The 18,531-nt window shown below is 42.9% G+C and overlaps 1 protein-coding gene across 2 annotated transcripts in view; it reads left to right on the top strand.

The window, feature by feature from the left end:
* The window catches only part of ASTN1 (astrotactin 1), a 408,165-nt gene that overhangs the window by 375,238 nt on the left and 14,396 nt on the right, over window positions 1-18,531 (top strand). For both annotated transcript variants that reach the window (XM_088461906.1, XM_088461905.1), the window contains exons 17-18: window positions 7,050-7,321; window positions 15,559-15,692. In XM_088461906.1, the coding sequence (XP_088318032.1) occupies window positions 7,050-7,321; window positions 15,559-15,692 (406 nt within the window). The remainder of the gene's footprint in view (window positions 1-7,049; window positions 7,322-15,558; window positions 15,693-18,531) is intronic.

The raw sequence follows: 18,531 nt of genomic DNA, 5'->3' as shown, positions 1-18,531 counted from the left end.
ATTAACAGTAAGTAATTGTAGCTTTGCCCAAGGGGATGTGAAGCCAGCTAAGAAAAAAATGTCCTTAATGCATATGCTGTTGTTTCTGATTCAAATTCTGTTTATGTATTTATGTGTATTGTACAGCAAAAAATGTATGAAATGCATCAATGGCACTGTTATAATTCATTGTATAATATTAATGGCCACTTAAACAATATCACCAAATATAGTTTGGAATGAAATGACCATTGTCGTCCCAGTTGTTTCAATTAAATAGAAATTCATCAAAGAGTGAAATTACAAATACAGAGAGGAAAGCCTTACCACAAAATGGTAACTGCTACACCAGGGAGGTGTGCAGTGAAATGTGCAATGTTCGTGTACAGTAATGATGTGTGCCAATGCTCATCGCGAGCGCACATTGCCTCAGGGCTGGATTAAGGCATGTGGAGGCCCTGGGACATCTAAGTTGTGGGGGCCCCCTCCAAGCCACATGGAGCCTAACAGAGCCGTAACTAGACTTTTCGGTGCCCTATGCCAGAAAGAGCAATGGCGCCTTCCATTTTTCAAAGGGACATAATGCACCCAAAAAAGGGGAATGGCCTCATGGGGAAGGGCCAGGGAAGAGATAGGGGAGGCCAGGAGATGCTGGGGATGAAATAAGAGGAAGTTATAAGTGAGAATGATAATAAACAGAAATTTGACAGGCCCAAACAGCGACCCCTGCCCTGCGGTGCCCTGTGCGATGGCACCGGCCGCACTACCCTAGCTACGGCCCTGGAGCCTAAACCTCCCCCCCAAGCCACATGGAGCATATCCACCCCACAGATACACTGTACATGATGGAGCTATGAGGCGCATACTCTGCACCGCCATGTACAGCTTTGTGCCACTTGTTTGAATTAACTCGCTCCGTCAGTATATATGGCAGATTTAAGAGAAAAAATACTACCTGTGTATAGAGTGTATTTAAAAAAAAAAAAAAAAAAGTTTTAGAGGATTTATTTACCTTTACTAGGTAACGTACTGAGCACATACCATGGAGTGGCACCCTTGATAAATCTCTAAACTACATTTCAGAAGCCAGTAATACTGGATACACTGCCACTTTGGGACTGTCTGTACTTTGTCTAAGATGCTCCGTCTCATTAATCCTGATACCAGATGATGTGGCACCGCTGACAAAGCTCAGTCTCTGCCGATGGGAAACAGTCCTGTGGATGAACCTCTGTGGTTACAATGTGTACAAGGCTGTTTTTATTGTAAATATCAGTAAAAGACTCTTCCTATGTATATTAAGTAGGTGTCTACAAGACAGAGCTGCTCCTCATTAGCGGTGGCAGTAAATTCACTCAGAATATAGAGATGATCTGATTTAGCTATTCTGACAAACTGAACTACTCACATTTATTTCAGGATCTTTCCCATAAGCGGGAGGCAGCATGGCTGAGAAATATGATGAAATATATCAGTGAGTGACATGATACTTAAGTATTGTCTAGATTGTAAAACTGTGAATAGATTGAATGCGGCGAGTGGCAAAATATCTTGAAGTGCTGGTATAGCACACTAGAGGGTTGTGTGGCTTTACTCAAAAGTATAATACATAGCATCATTATTAACCTTTATTTATTTCACTCCATCATATTACATAGCGCTTTTCCTAGAGCATTTAATCAGTCCTGCTGCAGTGACACGAAGGACCTGATGAGTTGTACATATGCCTGTTTGTGGAGTGTATGTTGTGTGTTTTCATACTGCACATGCCAGTGTCATAATAGGAAGCCTCTGCGTCCTGAGCTGGCACTGCCCCATGTCCTTGGCACGGGTTGGGTACAGGATGCCGGCGCTCGGGATCCCAGCAGTCAGAATACCAACACCGGCATCCCAACAGGATTAGGATACCGACACCTGTCGGTAAGTATCTTAACCATACCACTATGCCTATCTCCCCGCACCATAAACCTAACCCCAATACTTATCATCGGGATGCCGTCGTTGGGATTCTGACTATCGGGATTTCAACTACTTCCCCCTCGGCACACGTGAAGTCATGATGTCACAGGGAGCCAGGGAGATTGGTGCAGAGTGTCCTAAGAATGCGCCCTTCTATGCTGATGGGGAGCCTCCTTGGCTGGCTCTATCTACCAGACAGGCCTGGTACTTTGTTCCCACCCACCATCACTTGCTACCCAGGCATATCTTTAACACCTAGTATAGGCTGATGAGTACTAGTATCAAACCAAGCGTGCACATAGTGTGGGTACATCGCAAGATACGTATATCTCTGCATAGGGAGAATATACACAATGCAGGAGCACATATTACTGTCCAACATCAGCTCCTTACTTTGTAAATTCCCTATCGCACTCTTACTAGCTTCAATTTAATGTAAAACCAATGAACTAACACTAATTTATAATAATGTGCTGTTACGTAAATGTATAGCAATAGAGAACGAATGTTGGTGTTTATTACAGCTTCTCCATATGTATCAAAAGACATTCCATATTTCCATGTAGATTGAGATTTTTCCAGCAGCGCCTGAGAGTCTAATATCGGCAGCGGCTATAGCGGCCAACCAATTTTGTAACTTTTTAAGCAAAAAAAAGCTTTTCATCATATTTAAATAAACATTAACGCCATTTCTGAAGGCCGTTATAACTTAGTTGCTGAAAGAGAGACGGGACGGGCATCCAGTGTGAGAAGGCAAGCTTATTGCTCCTCCATTATTCTTTATCCATCCTCCTTTCTTCTTTGTCCTCCTTTCTTCGTGCGCATTGGAGCAGTATGAAGCAGTGCAGGCGTTCACAACCCAAAATGCGTATCGTAGCAGCTGACATACTCGCCATTTTCATAAATCTCCCCCTAAGTGCTGAAGTCACTGAGTCAAAATTTCAACTTGCATACAAGGGGGACTGAAGATTGTTCAAACTTCCTTTTTATTCTGCCTCTAGTCTCTGTGTTTTATTCATTAATATTTATTGAAGAGAACCATGCAAACATATTATCAGAACCTTTATTAAATATTTTAGTGCCCTGAATGAGAAAAGAATCTGATCTATTCTGACCATTGTAGATTCTGAGCTGGAGCTGCATGGGGGGACTTGCGGTGCTGATGAGCAGGTTGCACACACCCACAAGGATGCCGAAAGGATGGAGGGCATTGGTAATAATTATCCTGGCCTGGGCTTGTTTGAGGGGCATGACAGGGGCCAAAGCCAGCATTGCGAGGGAGAAGAATGTCCCCCTCCTCGGCATTGAGTTTTTTTTCTTGGGCATGGCCATACCCCCAACATCTGAGCCCCTCATTGCTCATTGCGCACCCTCTCTGCCTCATAAAAATAATGTAAATCATAATCATGTCAATGTAATACAGTAGCCTGTACCCCCTTTTTTTTTTTCGGCCTGGGTGGGGCAAACGTAGCTCCACCTTAGTTAGAGCTCTGCAAATCTAACTTTCATCTATGCAGCAGCAAGGGTCATAATGAGCCAATTATACGTTTTAAGAGTTTATTATTATTATTATTAGATATAATTATAATTTCTTATCGCCGCTTATCATGGCAATAAGAAATTAAGTACTGCCAGGATGTATTAATAATCACACGCAGGAGACTGTTCCTGATAGGATGCTGACCACACATGTGCGAGTGGAGAGTGCTGGGGAGGGATCCTACAGATCCCTCTCCTGGCAAATTCTGCGGAAGGTATCCCATAGGCTGCTTGATAAATTCGGCAATTAAGCATCCCCCATAGAAACCTATCGGGGCTGCTTTTGTGATTGAATATGAGGAACTGCAGCAGATATCTACAATATCTTCTTCAGTTCTTCAGTTCCCATAGATACAGCCAGGAGATACTTAAAATTTGAATCCTGAAAATGGGTGTTGATCAATAGGCTCCTTCAACTGAAATGCAAACAATACATCATTCTGATTACAGTGTATCTTTAAACTGTCCTTCTTTACTTACATGAAAAAGCAAAACAAAAAAAAACAGCTTTATCTGTAACAACATGAACAGTGTTACAGACTTCTGGTTATTTGCCTCAATACTGCTATGTTGGAATATCTGTCTGAATCCTAGTATCCAGCAGTGAGACATCTCACATCTTACTGTTTTCAACACAGACAGATCCCAAAATAAAAACGTCCATATTGTACATCTGTCTCTGAATCATTTGTGACTATTGCATCAGCATTTTATTTGCATGTGCAACTAGTTTTCCCTTACATGTGCTAAATACATGAAGAAAACAATGTAGCCTTCACATTTAATTAATGTGGTTCTGCTGTTTTTCCCCCGCTGAACGTGCGCCTCGAACTGTACTGACTTCTGCAGAATATTCCAGTGTTACAGCCGCTGGTTTGCACAAACATGTTGATGTATTTTGAAGATCATCTGACAAATACCTGGAGAATGTGCCAACTCCATAGTGCATTTATTTTAACCTGTACCTTCCTGGAAATTTAAATGTATATTTCTCATCTTTTGACGGAAGAATATGAGCCCAATATTAATCTCGGACACAGTGGGGCTGATTCGCAGTCACACGCAATTCAGCCGCTTTGCTTGCTCAGGGAAAAATGCAGATCTCTGTCTGTTGTCAGAGTCGTCCTCATTTATGCAGCCGCATCGCCTCGATCCATCTCAGTGGAATGTTGGGGGCAGAATCCAATTGTAGAGTATTGATGCAGAAACCGATTGTAGAGCATCGAGAAAGGACTGAGAAAAGCAGAGTGTGATAGATGGCTTTGCACAAGTCACTTACACAGTTTGGAGGCAAAGAGGAAAAGAGAAATAGGGTAGCAGTTGAAAAGAGCGGGTGGTTCGGGAGATCTTTTCTTTAGGATTGGTGAGATCAGTGCTTGTTTAAAAGAGTGTGGAAGTGTGCCAGGGGAGAAAAACAGGGTGAAGAGATAAGCTGCAGGTGGGCGTTTAATGGAAGAAGAGAGGTTGGGAGATAAATGGTTAAAAGGGCAGGTTGTAGGGTGAGTTGAGGACAGAGATTTGGGTTACAGAGAGAATGAGTTGTGGGTGAGGGGAGTGTAGCAGAAGGAGGGTGGGATGCTTCATGAGGAAATATCTTTTCAAATGGTGTTGATTCTGTCTTTAATATGCAGATGTGTCCACATACTTCTAGCCCACTTCTTCGTTAAACAACCCATCGGTAGCACCAAGCGTCTTTTTCATGCGACTTTTTCCCTTCAACGTCTGTGACACTGTAAACGTAGTATTTTGCATGCAGTCGCACACAGAATATAGGCATGTTGCATATCAGTTTAAACAGTATATGTTGCTTGTGCGTCCTGTTTGCATCACTTTGTAAATAAGACACATTTTAAGGGAAAAAGTCGGATAAAAAGACGCTCGGTGCTACCGTGTCACACGGCTCTCACGCGTTATGTGTGTTGAGACTTGTAGTGCATGGAGGATAGATGTACCATATGTGGACACATCTGTAGGTAGCAAAATCATGGATTGTTAAGGATAGAGGACATGGAGGTGCAGGTGGGTAAAGAAGGGGCTTGACAGTGGAAAAGAGGTGACAGGTTAGAAGACTGGGTGGGTATTAGAAATGTAAGATGAAGGAAACATTTATTCTGGAAGAAAGTGGCTTTGGCATGCGATGTCCTGGAGCGGCGCTCAGCTGTGCAGGGGCACTCTTGCTATAGTTGAGGTTTAGATTGCTGGAGATAATTTATGGTAGCTGGAGCTGCATTGTCTTGAGCTGAGTAAGTGTTTTGTTGCAGAAAGAAGCAGTCTGATTGGGGCAGGACAAATACATTTTCGTAAAGAGTACAACAGTTGTATTAATGAAAATGAGAAGTTCATCGGGTTCAGAGTATCTAGGTGTTGTCGTTGTGTGTGTGTGTGTGTGTGTGTGTGTGTGTGTGTATTTGGCTACAGCATGAAGGCATCAAGTAAGATGAGCCTGAAAGAAAGAAAGAAAGAGAGAAAGAAAGAGAACCTTGTGGTTAGAGAACGTGAAAGTCAAGTTAAAGAAACTAGAGTTGGAGCAGAATCCAGTGAAGACCTGGTCAAGCGAATGTCTACCACAGTGGGTGGGAGATGACGTCCACTGAGAGAAAGCAAAGGAGGAAGTAAGTGAAAGAAGATTAGTGGCAACAGAGACAGATATACAGAGCAGAAACTGTAATGTACACTTTACATCAAAGGGTTTTATTTGTTATCAAAATTCAAATGATGAATGCATAATAGCCTATAACAGCCAATCAACAATTACCTTGTTATCAGTCTAGTGCGGGCTAATAGACCTGTATATACTTTTTCTCTGTGGTGGTAAATTACCATTGAAATATCAAATGACCATTGAAATACTGAATATTACACCTATTGGCCACAAATGGTCCATGCAGTAGTTGTTTTTCTTTTTTATTTGTTGCATAAGTTACATACATTATGTTAAACCATAAATTACGTATACCGGAACATGACACAATGGGTCTGATTCACTATGGATCGCAACTGCGTATGCAATTGCGATTACGCACACAGTTCAACTGCGATAGTATGCTAATCCTTTGCGATTGCTATCCTGTCACAGCACTACACAGGGACGCCCACTTTACTTACACACATACGTACTGTTTAGCAAGACTGCAAAACCATTGGTACAATCGCGTACCATCGCAGCTTCACGCAGACTTGCACAAGCTCTGACCTTACTCAGAAATTGTTAACTTCCACGCACGCTATGAAATCTCAGATTACATAGGCCATCGCAATGGCTAATTTATGCATGCCCCCCGCAACGACGTGAAAACGCACTGGGACGCCTGCATTTCGCAGACCAGCCCCATCACCTTTCGCAAATGGCACTTCATGTCAATCACTCTGCGATGGATCTGCGTAGTTACTGTGATCGCAGACCTGATCGCAGAGGCCGGTTCGCGCACTGCGATGCATGCGCAGAATGCAACAATCGCCCGATTGCGTGCGTAATCGCTGTTGCATACGGTAGTGAATCAAGCCCAAAAATGACACATTACAACTCCTCATCATAAAATGCCACGTCTCTTACTCTAAATGAATTTCCACAGGAAATACCCCATCAGATGAGTCAGAGGAGCGGGAGAGAGAACCGAAAGTGCTGACATTTCCTGAATACATCACCAGTCTCCTGGACACTGGCACCAGGCAGCTGGTACAAGGTTTGCGCATGGAGTGCCAGAGTCGCGGCCGATGCTCCTCTTACTGTCAGCTGTGTCACGTCACCGCAAGCCCTGATGCGCCCCCTGAGCCTGTACTTCTAGAAGTCACGAAGACAGTCCCCATATATGAGCTGGTCACTAACAATAATGCCACTCAGCAGGTAAGGGGAACATTTCACAATAGCGCCCTACCACGGAATACAGGCTATAGAGAGATGTTGAGTTTCAGGGCTAGTATATTTGTTTTGTGAATTCAACATTGAAAATAAAATAGGTTTTTAGTCTTGTCCAGTCAGGTATATGTAATGCACAAAAAAATTAAAAACAAAACTGTAACCCGTGGCGGGGCAAAATAAAAAGCTATTCTGAAATGATCAAACACTGCTATTTGAATGCCGCCTAGATGCAGCACAAATGCTGGACTCTATAATTTAAACCACCTGAAACAATGGGGTTAAATCTCTAAAGTATGTTCTTTGATGTCCATTACAAGATGTTTCGGGTACACATTTCTGATGAAGCAGGCTGTTTGCTAGCGAAACGCGCTAAAAAGCTAAGCCTCTTGCTGTAATTACCACATTCATCTGGGAGATATTTGATCATTCTCAAGTTAACGAACATGAAATATTTTGGAATTTAATCCTGTGGCGCTATTTCATTGTACTAAGACTGGGAACACCACTACCTCATCTAAGAACTTCATTTATATGATACACCTGCATCCAAAGAGAGCTATCTTATTCCATTTTCTGAAATGATCAAGTCTATTTGCGCTGTTAGTGGAGGTAGCACTTGTCAGGCGAGTTTAAATCGTGACACAGGATGGCTTTAAAGCACCAGCTGAATAGGCCTGGTAGTAATATTTGTATAAACTTCTTTGACATCACAAGTCATTAAAGATGATTATACTGTATCTTCCACTACCATGGGCATTTTATTTTATATCCTGTCTGTCACATAATGAGTTAGAATATATTTCACATTTATTCATATTCTGGGGATGGTTCAGAGCTAGGAGCAAAGCAAAAAGAGGTTGGGTATGGGATCCTGGCGGTCGGGATGCCGCTGGTCAGAATACTGACAGCAGCATCCCGACAGTCAGAATCCCAACACCCTTAGGTAAGTAAGGTAAGACTAACCCTTACCCCTAACCCTCCCTCCCCAGTGCCTAACGCTAATCTACCCCCTTAGTGCCTAACTCTAACTTTCCCCCTGCCGGTGCCTAACCCTAACCTCCCAACTTAATGGCTAACCATAACCTTCCCCTCGCTGGTGCCTAACCTTAGCCCTCCCTCCTTAGTGCCTAACCCTAACCTCCCATCTTAGTGCCTAACCCTAACCTTCCCCTCGCCGGTGCCTAACCCTAGCCCTCCCTCCTTAGTGCCTAACCCTAACCTCCCATCTTAGTGCCTAACCCTAACCTCCCCCTCACCAGTGCCTAACCCTAGCCCTCCCTCCTTAGTACCTAACCCTAACCTCCCATCTTAGTGCCTAACCCTAACCTCCCCCTCGCCGTTGCCTAACCCTAGCCCTCCCGCCTTAGTGTCTAACCCTGACCTTCCATTTTAGTACCTAACCCTAACCTCCCCCTCACCAGTGCCTAACCCTAGCCCTCCCTCCTTAGTGCCTAACCCTAACCTCCCATCTTAGTGCCTAGCCCTAACCTCCCCCCTCACTGGTTCCTAACACTAGTCCTCCATAGTGACGAACCCTAACCTCCCATCTTAGTGCCTAACCCTAACCTTCCATTTTAGTGCCTAACCCTAACCTCCCCCTCACCAGTGCCTAACCCTAGCCCTCCCTCCTTAGTGCCTAACCCTAACCTCCCATCTTAGTGCCTAACCCTAACCTTTCCTTCACCGGTTCCTAACCCTAGTCCTCCATAGTGCCTAACCCTAACCTCCCATCTTAGTGCCTAACCCTAACCTCCCCCTGCCTGGTGCCTAAGCCTAACCTTCCCCCTAACCCCTATACTTACCTACGGGATGCCGGTGGTCGGGATTCTGGTGCCAGGATTATTATTATTATATATGCAGCAAACCAACACAGAATCCTCTCAAATTTCACAGGTAGCCCAAAAATAATCATACCAAAGCACAATTTAATGCAGTGGAGCCTAATATATGAAATTATTTATTTTGTTTGTCTAAAATGATGTTATTAATAAAACCCCCTCTACTTTGAAATATAAGGGTCATTATAAGTCACATTTATTCATATTCTGGGGATGGTTCAGAGCTAGGAGCAAAGCAAAAAGAGGTTGGGTATGGGATCCTGGCGGTCGGGATGCCGCTGGTCAGAATACTGACAGCAGCATCCCGACAGTCAGAATCCCAACACCCTTAGGTAAGTAAGGTAAGACTAACCCTTACCCCTAACCCTCCCTCCCCAGTGCCTAACGCTAATCTACCCCCTTAGTGCCTAACTCTAACTTTCCCCCTGCCGGTGCCTAACCCTAACCTCCCAACTTAATGGCTAACCATAACCTTCCCCTCGCTGGTGCCTAACCTTAGCCCTCCCTCCTTAGTGCCTAACCCTAACCTCCCATCTTAGTGCCTAACCCTAACCTTCCCCTCGCCGGTGCCTAACCCTAGCCCTCCCTCCTTAGTGCCTAACCCTAACCTCCCATCTTAGTGCCTAACCCTAACTTCCCCCTCACCAGTGCCTAACCCTAGCCCTCCCTCCTTAGTACCTAACCCTAACCTCCCATCTTAGTGCCTAACCCTAACCTCCCCCTCGCCGTTGCCTAACCCTAGCCCTCCCGCCTTAGTGTCTAACCCTGACCTTCCATTTTAGTACCTAACCCTAACCTCCCCCTCACCAGTGCCTAACCCTAGCCCTCCCTCCTTAGTGCCTAACCCTAACCTCCCATCTTAGTGCCTAGCCCTAACCTCCCCCCTCACTGGTTCCTAACACTAGTCCTCCATAGTGACGAACCCTAACCTCCCATCTTAGTGCCTAACCCTAACCTTCCATTTTAGTGCCTAACCCTAACCTCCCCCTCACCAGTGCCTAACCCTAGCCCTCCCTCCTTAGTGCCTAACCCTAACCTCCCATCTTAGTGCCTAACCCTAACCTTTCCTTCACCGGTTCCTAACCCTAGTCCTCCATAGTGCCTAACCCTAACCTCCCATCTTAGTGCCTAACCCTAACCTCCCCCTGCCTGGTGCCTAAGCCTAACCTTCCCCCTAACCCCTATACTTACCTACGGGATGCCGGTGGTCGGGATTCTGGTGCCAGGATTATTATTATTATATATGCAGCAAACCAACACAGAATCCTCTCAAATTTCACAGGTAGCCCAAAAATAATCATACCAAAGCACAATTTAATGCAGTGGAGCCTAATATATGAAATTATTTATTTTGTTTGTCTAAAATGATGTTATTAATAAAACCCCCTCTACTTTGAAATATAAGGGTCATTATAAGTCACATTTATTCATATTCTGGGGATGGTTCAGAGCTAGGAGCAAAGCAAAAAGAGGTTGGTATGGGATCCTGGCGGTCGGGATGCCGCTGGTCAGAATACTGACAGCAGCATCCCGACAGTCAGAATCCCAACACCCTTAGGTAAGTAAGGTAAGACTAACCCTTACCCCTAACCCTCCCTCCCCAGTGCCTAACGCTAATCTACCCCCTTAGTGCCTAACTCTAACTTTCCCCCTGCCGGTGCCTAACCCTAACCTCCCAACTTAATGGCTAACCATAACCTTCCCCTCGCTGGTGCCTAACCTTAGCCCTCCCTCCTTAGTGCCTAACCCTAACCTCCCATCTTAGTGCCTAACCCTAACCTTCCCCTCGCCGGTGCCTAACCCTAGCCCTCCCTCCTTAGTGCCTAACCCTAACCTCCCATCTTAGTGCCTAACCCTAACTTCCCCCTCACCAGTGCCTAACCCTAGCCCTCCCTCCTTAGTACCTAACCCTAACCTCCCATCTTAGTGCCTAACCCTAACCTCCCCCTGCCTGGTGCCTAAGCCTAACCTTCCCCCTAACCCCTATACTTACCTACGGGATGCCGGTGGTCGGGATTCTGGTGCCAGGATTATTATTATTATATATGCAGCAAACCAACACAGAATCCTCTCAAATTTCACAGGTAGCCCAAAAATAATCATACCAAAGCACAATTTAATGCAGTGGAGCCTAATATATGAAATTATTTATTTTGTTTGTCTAAAATGATGTTATTAATAAAACCCCCTCTACTTTGAAATATAAGGGTCATTATAAGTCATCTCAGAGTGATATATAAAAGCACCTAATACCTGCTCTCTCTGCATGTTCAGGTAATTCCTCAATTACTTTTAATATAATTATATTTCACAGTATTGGCTATATTATCCCATATATAAACAATTTTATAAATGAACTTCTTTCTAAATTATTTTTTTTAACTATTAATGAAAGATTTATGAATCAATTTGGTGAAAGTAGAAGCGTTGGCCCAATATCACGATTACACAAATTGAAATGTGGAATATTTCCTCATATCTATCTGTGCAACAGTAAATACATCTAAGCAGTAAATAAATTAAAAGAGAGATTTTTTTAATTGGGGACATAAAGGACATGTTTATAATTAACTCTATCAGTTTATAGCTATAGCTATTAATCTTGTTTTTTGCATTATCCATTTAATGCTTAAAACAACCTTACAATGGCCCAATCAATTCCTTTTTTATTTTTAATTCCCAATGGCCCTGTCTTGTGTACAGGAGCTTCACATACCAGTGCAGTTCCCATAATGAACATCAAATTCACTAGAGAAGAGGCTAAAACTGCAGCAAAAAGTACAATTTACAGACCATATTTGCAAATGGCACAATATTATGTTTAGTTGGTTATACATGTAGCATAACTGCAAAAGGATATTTTTTTATGTATATTAAATGTTAGTGATTCTCAAAGTGTAAAATGGTCAAGACATCAACTACAGTGTAAGACACAGTATAAATATTTATATAGTTGGTGTCCTGACCGTATTTACTCTTTGGGAATCACTAACATTTAATCAATCTTGTCTGTTTGTCTGATTTATTTCCATATTTTTTTTGTTGTTGCTAGTTTTATGTTTTAATAATTCTAATAATTATCATTGCATTAGTCTCATCCACATACAATTAACAAATAGAGCTACATCCAAGATTGTGGAGAAGAGATTGGCAAAGTTTTCTAAATGGTTCCACATTTGGCAATACAATTTGGCTTCGTTTTTTTCTTAGATGAATTTGGCCTTTTGTGGTCTCAGTCCTAGCCCAATAACACCAGCCACATATGCACAATTGTATCTACTTTTAGGACCAGAACATATGTATTGTTAATCTGTTATAGGTCCAGTTTGTCTGGTTGTTCTATGTGTCCTTATTCAATGGCTTTAGGTCTTAATGACCATTTAGGTATAACTGTATGGTGTGGTGTATACATAATATATGTCCATAAAACCTATACATGGTGGTATATCTGTCCATGTATAACTACAGGGTTCTGTGTAGACATGTTGCCTGTGTTGGTCTAAACTGACATATCTTTCTGTGTCTGCTTGTAGGGTTCTATATATATTTGTTTGTCTGTGTTGGTCTTTGTTGACATATCCTTCCATATGTAATTACAGGGTTCTAAATTGATGTGTCTGTGTGTGTTGTTCTATGTTGACATCTGTTTCCATATGTAATTGCAGGTTTCTATGTTGGTGTTTTTTGTTTTGGTCTATGTTGACATATCCTTGCATCTGTACAGTAGTTGCAGGGTTTTGTGCTGATTTATTTACACATCAGGTTCTACAGTATGTTGATCTGTTTCTCTGTGTGTAGCCACAGAAGTATGTGGTATAATTAAACCTCTAATGGAGTATGTCTTTTTCTAAACATGTAAATAACATAATAAAAATCAAAAGTTGAAATAAAGACTAAGAAAAATGCTAATGGAAAAAAGGGGTAAAACTTTATTAAAAAATAAAATTGGTGGCAAAGAAAGCACTACCTAATCAACAAAAAGGGTGCTTATAGCACAACCCTGGCAAACATGGCAGCCATCCCCTTTCAACTTTAACGCCACCTTGAATCCCAAAAAGGGTGGTATCCAAAATTCCCTATAAGGTTGGTATCATCAACTAGCCCTGACAAGGAAGGTATCTTGCAAGGAAAGTGTAAAGGTAAAAAAAAAATAGACTTACAGCTAGGTCATCCTTTGGGACATACAAAAGATGGTGACACAATCCTTCAATCTGATAAACTTCTCTATGGAGAACAACAATCCATGGTATCAATCTTGATACCCAAATAGGTTAGGTCATAGGCCTTTAAGTTTTCTTCTTAGAAATTGGCACACCAAAATGCTGGAACAAAGCACGGTCCAAAAACATTTGATCCAAATGAAGAGAAGAATCAGATGGCCCCACCATCAGGAAATCATCAAGATAATTGGCCACTCCCTACTCGTCTGTCCCAGCCATGATGTCCAAAGAGGAAGGGATTGAAATCTTCAAAGAAGGCACAAGAGAGGTGCAGGCATTTATCTGGGTGGGGTATAAAATACTGGCAGTCGGGTTTGCCTGCTATCAAAATGCCGACAGCGGCATCCCGGTGCTCAGTATGCCAACAGAGGTTGGGTAAGTATACTAACCCTCCCCCCTTTTCCCTCTAACCCTCCTGTCTTGCACCCCAACCTTCCCCGTTAGTCCCTGAACCTAACCCTCCCCCCTTGGTGCCTAAACCTAACTGTCCCCCCTTAATGCCTAACCCTAACCTCCCCCCCAAAGCCTAACCCTAGCCTCCATGTGGTGCCTAAACCTAACTCTTCCCAACCCCCACCCCACAGCTAAGACACCACGGTGTACCTTTGGGATGGCGGCTGACAAGATTCCAGCATCGGGATATAAACTGGCATTGGGATTTCGACACCTATCTTTAGTCCTGGGTCGGGATTTCGGTGGCTGGCATCCTGTACGCCGGCATACTAAGTACATCCCCATTTATCTATATAGTAGCTATCAGCAAGCATTAATCCCATAAACTGAAAGGAACAGAAATGTGATGGCAGATGGTGGAAGGCCAGCTTCACCTCAGTCTTTCTCAACAGGGTGCCACGTCCATATGCCTTCACGAAATGTGACCGTACAAAGCTCCTCTGGGATAGCAAGTAATCAATAGAACGAAAAGCAATAAAAACAACTTCTCCTTGTTAATATCCAGCAGGACAAAGAGACCTGAAGGTAGTGATCAACTTCCTATATAACCATGACCAAACAATCCACCCCTAAATCCCAGTGACTCCACCAAACACCACACATACATATTCACCCTTTCCTAGTTAAAACCAATTTTCCATGTAAATACATCAAACACCACATCAGGGTTTAATTTCCTTCAGGCTTATGCAGCCTCTTGTTATTCATTTATGTGCAACTGCAGCACTTATTATTGACCAGCATGTGCAGCTTCAGTGTTTCATGCTGAATGAGCTGTCCATGAGCAACTGTAAGTTTCCTGACTATGATGTTCCAGGAGAGTAGATGAGTATGGTCTGTATGTAACTGTAGGACTCTATGGTGACTTGTCTGTGTATAACTGCAGTGCTCTATGTTGACTTACCTGTGTGTAACTGTAAGGCTCTATGGTTACTTATCTGTCTGCATGTAACTGTAGGGCTATATGGTGACTTATCTATATGTGTGTAACTTCAGGGCTCTATGGTGACTTATCTGTCTGTGTGTAACTGTAGGGCTCTATGTTGACTTATCTGTGTATACCTGCAGTGCTCTATGGTGACTTATCTGTCTGTGTGTAACTGTAGGGCTCTGTGGTGACTTATCTGTCTGTGTGTAACTGTAGGGCTCTATGGTGACTTATCTGTCTGTGTGTAACTGTAGGGCTCTATGGTGACTTATCTGTCTGTGTGTAACTGTAGGGCTCTATGGTGACTTATCTGTCTGTGTGTAACTGTAGGGCTCTATGGTGACTTATCTGTCTGTGTGTAACTGTGGGGCTCTATGGTGACTTAGCTGTCTGTGTGTAACTGTAGGGCTCTATGGTGACGTATTTGTCTGTATGTAAATTTAGTGCTCTATAGTGACTTAGAGGTTATCTCATTGTAGTGTTCTATGGTGACCTGTGTGACTGTGTAGCTGTAGGGCTCTATGGTGATTTGTCTGTCTCTATGTAACTTTAGTGCTCTATAGGGATTTATCTGGCTATCTCATTGTAGTGCTCTATGGTGACTTATCGGTGTGTAACTGTAGGACTACTAATTTATGTGTTTAGATGGTTGCTTATTTGCACCTGCATGCGATGTTGTTTTGTGTGTCTGCCTGTTACTGTGAGGTTCAGTGCTCAGCTGTCTGTCTGTCTTTCTGTTACTGCAGGGTTCTGTGCTCAGCTGTCTGTCTGTCTGTCTCTCAGTTGCTGCAGGAAGCGGTGCTCAGCTCTCTCTGGTGCTCTGGCCGCGGGGACGTAATTGAGGATTGGTGTCGCTGCGACTCTACTGCTTTTGGTGTGGATGGACTTCCAACCTGTGCCCCTCTACCTCAGCCTGTGTAAGGTTCCACATTTTAGATTATGTCTGCAGCTAGAGCTGCCGTGTCATACTCTCTCATGCTGTTTCTATCCTGCAGGAGATGTGTGTCCTATTCCTGGCTCTTTTCTGTCCTTTATATTCATCCACATACGTAATTCTCTCCCGCAGTCCTTTCACCACCTCTCTCAGATTGCTGTCATCTTTAGTGCGGGCTCAGGGCTGTGACATGTCACAGATCCTGACTCCCTAACGGACTATTGTTTGTAGCCGTCTCATCTTTTATATGATCTAATAAAACATGTTTTATTGATAATTATGTTCCGACAGTTCTCTCTCTCTCATGTTCTGTTTCACACACCTCTGAGCTTTGTGGGATATGAGCAATCATTTTCTTTTTATTAAGTTATGGATCACAGCCTACTAAACCTATTTTGTAAGCTGTATGTGCCACTGAGCCCCTTCTCCGAATTAATGTTTCATTCTCTGTAATGCTCTTTGTTTTACCCATGATCTCATCTGTGATCTTGCATTTCTGATTTCTGTTGTTCAATTGGTTAGATAAATGATAAGTTAATGAATAAATTAACTAAGTACATACATTATTCAATAATGCAATTTATAGAGCAGGCATTGGCAATCCGATGTTCTCCAGCTGTTGTGACAGGGCCTGCTGGGATGTGTAGTTCCACAACAGCTGGATAGATATAGATATCTTACTACTGCACTACAGGTTGGATCAGGAACCCACAAACAATACTTTCCTTCCCACCATAGTCTTGTGGTGTCAGAACAAGCTCCATGACTGTTTTAAACTTCACCCAGATTTATCAACGAGTGATATTCTTGTTATCACTCGTTACTAATCTTAAATGCTGCTCCAACCAATCAGCTTCTAACTGCCATTTTGCAAACAAATGACAGGAGCTGATTGGTTGGTGCACCATCTAAGATTAGTAACAAGTGATAACAAGAACATCACTCGTTGATAAATCTGGGCCTAAGTTCAAAGCAGTACAATGACTGTACCAGAAATCATGCAATCTACAGACCTCTAGCATTCCGAACTGGCAGTGATTTTCTTTATTGTAGTGCCACACACATTGTATGCAGAACCTCATACCAGAACAGTATGTAGGATACATCGGGAGTCACAGCAAGTCCAGACATTGGAAAACACTAGGGGGTATATTTACTGAAGTGAGAGTTTTTAGAAGTGGAGATGTTGCCAATAGCAACCAATCAGATTCTACTCAACATTTAACTAGCACCTTCTAGAAGATAATAGCTAGAATCTGGTTGCTATGGGCAACCTCTCCAATTCTAAAAACTCTCACTCTCCAATTCTAAAAACTCTCACTTTAGTAAATTTACCCCTAGGAGAGAGGTTAAAATCAAAAACACATTTTAATTTATACCATAAGGAACATGGCCTCTTTTTTTATGGGGGACTGGATGTGGGATGTGGTTAAGATCCCGACAACTGGGATGCCGTCTGCTGGAACCCCGGCACCAGAATCCCAATCGCCGTGAGAACACCGGCAGACGGCATCCCAATTCGTAAGGAGAATGGGGAAAGGTAAGTATCAGTTGCTAGGGGGGTTAGGTTTAGGCGCCCCAGGGGGAATTAGGGTTAGGCTGCGGGAGGGGGGAGGTTAGGGTTAGGCTCTAGACAGGGGGGGGTTAGGTTCAGGCACCACAGGGCAGAGGTTAGGGTTAGGCACTAAGGGGGGAGGGTTAGGGTTAGGCACTAAGGGGGGAGGGTTAGGTTTAGGCACTTACCGGAAGGGTTAGTGTGCGGAGTAGGGAAGGTTAGTATGAGGGTGCAGGAAAGGAGGGTTAGGGGTTAAATAGGACAGGGTAACATTACTCACCATTCCCCTGTCGGGATTTGAAACATCGGGATGCCGCTGGCAGTGTACAGACAGCCGGCATACCGTCCATCAGTATTTCATACCAATTCCACTGGATGTAGCCTACAAAGATCCCCATGTACCTTGAAGGAATTATACACAAAGCTGGTTTTTAAATACTGACAACTGGTTTTTACAGCAATGGACCAGGTGAGGTCTGAAGAATCGCTCAGTTCTGGAGAGCATCATTAGAGCTTGTGCAGAGCTTGTCTCCAACTTTAGACATCAGTCTATTCCTTTGCTCTTCACCATCTGCAACTTTTCCTAAATACATTGTTTCTATCTTCCTTTGTATGTTGTTTTACCAAGTGATTTATATAACCCTGGCAGAGTTATTTATGTCTGTAGCACTTGGATATGAATTATGTCAGAGTAATAGAACAATGTATTTAGTAAAAGTTGAGGAATGGCATGGACTAGCCAATCAATCAAAGTTATCTAAAGATGGAAAACCACTTTAATGTACTCTGACATCTTACAACGTATACAAAGTAAACCTCTACAAACACAGCGTCCAAAACACTTCAAGCAGCAATAACTGATTCCCTAAAGTTATTTAATCTACTATATGTAAATTTGGATAATCAACCCACAAACACGTTAATACATGTGTAAATGGGATCTGTTGTTGGAAATATCAATAACTGATAAGTTATCTGATAAGTTGAAAGCTGTTTGTATTATTCGGTGACTAGATAATCTTCATTAAACATCACTTCACAATCACTATTAAAGATTTTTGTACCTGAAGAACAAACAAACCACTATTTACGTTAATATATTATAAATTCCTAGTTGAATGATACACATGAAATAACTGCAGTGTTCACAGTTAGTTAAATAGGCACAGTGTGAGTGACAGCTTGTCAGACTTGCTCTATGGAAATACTATCTGTATTGCTAGCTATATTCATACACAGGGGCTGGGCCTGCGATGTCATAGCTGAA

The sequence above is a fragment of the Taudactylus pleione genome, unplaced genomic scaffold (genome assembly GCF_031769625.1).
Source record: "Taudactylus pleione unplaced genomic scaffold, aTauple2 ptg001123l, whole genome shotgun sequence".
Taxonomy (NCBI): Eukaryota; Metazoa; Chordata; class Amphibia; order Anura; family Myobatrachidae; genus Taudactylus; species Taudactylus pleione.
The sequence above is the reverse complement of the archived record's forward strand: the minus strand, read 5'-3'. Positions and strand labels throughout refer to the sequence as shown.